Here is a 4,694-nt window from a genome sequence, read left to right on the forward strand (position 1 = left end):
ATATTGTGGTGGAACTACAGGCTTATAGAGGTGCGCAGGTTTGGTGGGGTGCGGCGCTCGCTTGCCACATACGTTATATATTAAAGTTTTAAAATAACAACTTTTTGAGTGACGTTTTTTTCGTGTCACCCCTCTGTATTTAATTTCTCTAATGTATAGAAGTTATATATTTTTAAAGTGGTCTTTTAATGAACGCGACTGAGCACTACATAGGCAGAATTCCGCACCGTGCGTAATGTTACTTCGTTAGCTGAATCTAGCCAGAACTATTACATTAATCTTAAACAGATGACGAAACTTGAAATGCTATTTCGACAAGGCCTGCCATTATACTCTCAATCGGACCCTGTCAAGAAGAAGACAATCACGCGCTGGTCGGGAAATAACATTCAACATAATTATATCACAGCTAATGCGGACTCTCCTGCTTGTTTTGTCTTAGCTATAGAAGCTATTGGCTGTATCACTAGTTCAGCCAGCCTTTCGACATGCTCTTAGAGCCTGGATATTAGTCAAATTACATTAACATTGGTCGGTGTGGCATGTCAGCAGTGTGTCATACCCAATACGATACGCCTTGTCTTATGTCTCGCTGTTTCTGTCCACCCAAGTGAATGTTTCTCGATGGCGGGATATGAACAGTACAATAAAATCGCCGAATCTCCCTCTCTACTAACTGCCGAACACAACTTTGTTGAATAGAATTGTACTTACCATGGTCCTCCTAGTACCCATTGCTGTTTTCCTCCTGGCTATCATTGTCCTGCACGTCCTAACGAAGCTTTGGCTGAACAGATATGTCCTACCTCTGCCACCAGGGCCCAGAGGACTCCCGATCCTGGGAAATGTCAGCGACATGCCCAAGCCGGGTGTGCTCGAATGCCACCACTGGTTCGAGCACAAGAAAAAGTACGGGCCTATCTCTTCTGTGACTGTCATGGGCCAAACCATAGTCATAATCAACGATGCTACTATCGCTCTAGATCTCTTGCGTGACCGCTCTGCCATCTACTCTTCACGACCTAGCCTTACTTTTTCCGGCGACATGTAAGTCTTTCCCATTATGCCATCTTCAATCGAGAATAACTAAGCCGGTGCTAGGGTAGGCTGGCGCCATGTAACCGCCATGATGCCCTACAGCGATACCTGGAAGATCCACCGGCGCAACATCAAAAAGATCACCAGCACAGCCACTTCGCTCGCGGAATTCGACCGCATCCAGGAAACTGAAACCGCGCACTTTCTCGTCAATCTGTTCGAGGCACCGGAGCGTTTACTCGATCATATAAGACATGAAACTGGCTGTGTTATTTTGAAGATTGTATACGGGTATAATACTAGCCGACATAAGAGGGATCCGCTGGTCGATATGGCGGAGACGACGGTGGCGCAGTTTGCAGAGGCTTCGGTGCCGGGGAGGTGGGCGGTGGATACTTTTCCATTCTGCATGTCTCCTTTTCTTTGTCACCATCTTCTCTTTGCGATTTCTAATATCTTTTTTGTTAGTGAAATATCTCCCCAACTGGGTCCCAGGAACAGACTTTAAGAAGACAGCCCAAGTAATGTCCGACCAATTAACCCAATGCGTAAACCAGCCCTACGCTTTCGTAAAGCAGCGAATGCATAAGGAATACCAGAAACCATCTTTCCTCTCGCAATCCATCGCCACCATCGGTACAGACGCTGACGCAGAATTCATACATAAATGGACGGCGTTAGCACTCTATCTTGGGGGCGCGGATACTGTACGTGTTTTCCCCTCTGCGTTCCCGTTTCCAAACTAAACTCAATAGACTGTCTCAGCCCTCAGCACATTTTTCCTCGCCATGTCCCTCTTCCCCAACATCCAAGTGGCGGCCCAATCCGAACTTGACGCCGTCCTCGGTGTCCCCCCTCGCCTCCCCATAGCCGAAGATCTCCCTCACCTCCCATACATCGAAACTATCGTAAAAGAAACATTCCGCTGGCATCAAGTCGCTCCCATGGGCCTCCCACATACAAACACCTCCTCCGACACCTATTCTGGCTACCATATCCCACAGGGCTCCATCATCCTCGCTAATATCTGGGCCTTCATGCACGATCCCTTGACCTACCGCGACCCTTTTATCTTCCGTCCAGAACGGTTTTTGGGTCCCGAGGCGGAACCGGATCCAAGGAGTCATGTTTTTGGTTATGGGAGACGGATTTGCCCAGGGAAGTACATGGCGGAGAGAGCGTTGAAGATTACAATTGCGAGCACTTTGGCAGTGTTTAGTATAGAGAAAGAAGGGGAGATAGAGACGACGTTTTGTCCGGGGTTGCTAAGTCATCCTAGCCCATTTAATTGTAGCATCAGGGCTAGGTCGGGGGTGCATGAGGGGGTGGTGAGGGGGTTGGAGGAAAGGCTCGTGGCACAGGGGGACGGCATGGGGGATGCGGAGGAGTTGAAAGGGGTGAAGTGGTAGAGAGGTAGGTCAATATTTAGGGGTGATTGACTGAGATCTATGACTGATTCGCAGATTTCCGAAAAAGGTCATGTTCAAAGTTTGAAGGAGTAATGCTGCTGTAGTAGTAAATAGTATGGACTATTACAATTTAAGGATCACAATGCTAAGAGGTTTTCTCACTCTATGGCGCGGCTTACATTGGTTGGGCTAACCTCCTGAACTCGCCCCTCGTGTCAGATTTCAAGCAACAGCGTAGGAATTGGTGTGATTTGTGCAGTTGGAACTGGAATCTACCAAACACGCGCCTAGTGCATGCAATTCAATGCTTTGTGATATGAGTGTCGCACCAATCAAGCATTTAATTTACGCTGAGTACAAATGGCATGCACTGTTCACTCGGAGGTTTTGAGAACCGGGCACTCAGCGGGGTCGAATGTATTGGGAACAGTCTTTGGCTGATGGCTGGTTCCAGCCACCCGAATTATGCAGCTAGTTACATAGTTAGTTAGTTAGTTACGATTTTGTCGATTATGTCGGTTGTTCCGTTATAAAGGGATATACATTCCTACTAACTAGTTAAGCAACAAAAGCCTAACTAGCGTAGGATCAAAAGTTACCTGCTTACAGAAAGCGGAAGCTGAAACTGCATGAGAGTGTAATTACAATGTACTATCCGACCATTATTCCCAACTGTTATGGGATGGAATCTATCAAGGGGCTGTAGGGTGCCAATAGTTAGTTAAATTTACACCAAGAAGCAATAATTTTGTTTGGAGCAATGTGTAATTAGTCAGTAATGCACTTTAGGATTTCTGCTTATAGCCATTCGGATTGACTAGTTACAGATTTAACTTAGTCGTATCTGCATTGAGTCGGATTCTTATCGTACTTCCTCTGCCTTGTTTCAACCCACAGTATAGCACCAGGCTTGTTTTCGATACTGACATCATGTTTGCCAGGCATTATGATCTTTATTTGACCATCTGGACATGTGGTATCACTCAAAAACTTCTCAAACTCCTCAACGCACTTACTATGGCTGATGTCAACTGGGTCAGCCCCTTTTTTATCTTCCCAACGCATCTTGTAGATCCAATCAATACGACAACCAACACCATCTTCGAGTGTCATAGTTACAACCAGCTCCTCTCCATTCTTCAGCTGAACGCCGTTGAGGAAATAATTATGACAATACTGCTCAAGCCCCCGACGATAAAAGTCTTGAGTTGGGTTATGGCCTGTAAAGAGATTATTGCGAGGGAAGGCACAAGATATATCTACATCATCACGGCTGAACAGATGAGGCGTAGACAGTGCCTTTGCAAGTGTCAATGCAGCAGTTGCCAGAAATGTACCTAGAACTGGAACAACGTGTACCATGGTGGCAGCAGAGGTGCGAAATAAACATTCACAATAGTGCGAAGTTATAAAAAATACAGGATAATATGTATATGTAGTTCAACCAAGAGCACAGCATATTGGGTTACTTATAGGTTTAAATCACTCGTAAAAGTCATTAGAGTGATCATCCGGAATGGCTTAAGCAAGCGGTAATAAGCAGCTTAAGCACACGTTGCTAGGACACCGATCTGTTCACTTGTGCACGGGCCTTGCAACACCAACGTGATAATTTCAGATTCATTAGTTACTTCCTTAACAACATGCACCTACACCAATATATAAATAGCTTCCCTTTCTAATTAAGATTAACCAAATCGAGTGCGTTTATGTGCATTATCACAAGCATTTCTTGGATCTTGACAGTTAGTTATCTACGATTATCCTCTTGGAACCTGTTCTTCCTCAGATGCCTATAGAAACATGTGCTCTTGGTACAAAACTTGCGTCTGCACTGGCAGGAAATAACCAAAAAACGAAAGCAAGAGATATTAGAGGCCATTTAGCGGGATTGAACTCAGGTTAGCAAGATTCGCTCCGACGTAGTTACACTAGCACTGCAAGTTACGGTGCTATACGAGCGGACCGGGCGGCTAGAGAATGCGATGGAAATATTCATTAACTATTCTATAGCAGACATCGAGCGCTAAGCCATATACAGAGGGTGAGACTGTTCAAAAACATGCGCAGCTGTGCGCAGGGGTGAAGCCTTAATCGCTAACTTAATCACAGTACATAGCACACGGGCATGTATTCCTGTTAGCCATGGGGCTTACTATCGCACTGACGTTACAGTCCTTAGAAAATTGTAAACTGCTCACTCAAACTGATGACGCTCATAAGCAGTAACTACCTAGCAGTTGGAAA

General features: G+C 45.5%; 2 protein-coding genes across 2 annotated transcripts in view; one reads left to right on the forward strand and one right to left on the reverse strand.

The window, feature by feature from the left end:
• Window positions 1-624: 624 nt before the first annotated feature.
• On the forward strand, window positions 625-2,540 carry SETTUDRAFT_158041 (uncharacterized protein; the record flags this gene model as incomplete). Its single annotated transcript, XM_008033435.1, has 6 exons — window positions 625-641; window positions 796-1,047; window positions 1,102-1,445; window positions 1,507-1,745; window positions 1,794-2,366; window positions 2,502-2,540. The coding sequence occupies 6 exons, from the start codon at window positions 625-627 to the stop codon at window positions 2,538-2,540; spliced, it is 1,464 nt and encodes a 487-aa protein (XP_008031626.1).
• A 741-nt stretch (window positions 2,541-3,281) lies between these two features.
• Window positions 3,282-4,694, reverse strand: part of SETTUDRAFT_158042 (uncharacterized protein) — a gene marked incomplete at both ends in the record, with an annotated part of 1,879 nt that continues 466 nt past the window's right edge. The window contains one exon of the mRNA XM_008033436.1: window positions 3,282-3,667. Within this exon, the coding sequence (XP_008031627.1) occupies window positions 3,282-3,667 (386 nt within the window). The remainder of the gene's footprint in view (window positions 3,668-4,694) is intronic.

The sequence above is a fragment of the Exserohilum turcica genome, assembly GCF_000359705.1.
Source record: "Exserohilum turcica Et28A unplaced genomic scaffold SETTUscaffold_9, whole genome shotgun sequence".
In the NCBI taxonomy this organism is placed as follows: domain Eukaryota; kingdom Fungi; phylum Ascomycota; class Dothideomycetes; order Pleosporales; family Pleosporaceae; genus Exserohilum; species Exserohilum turcicum.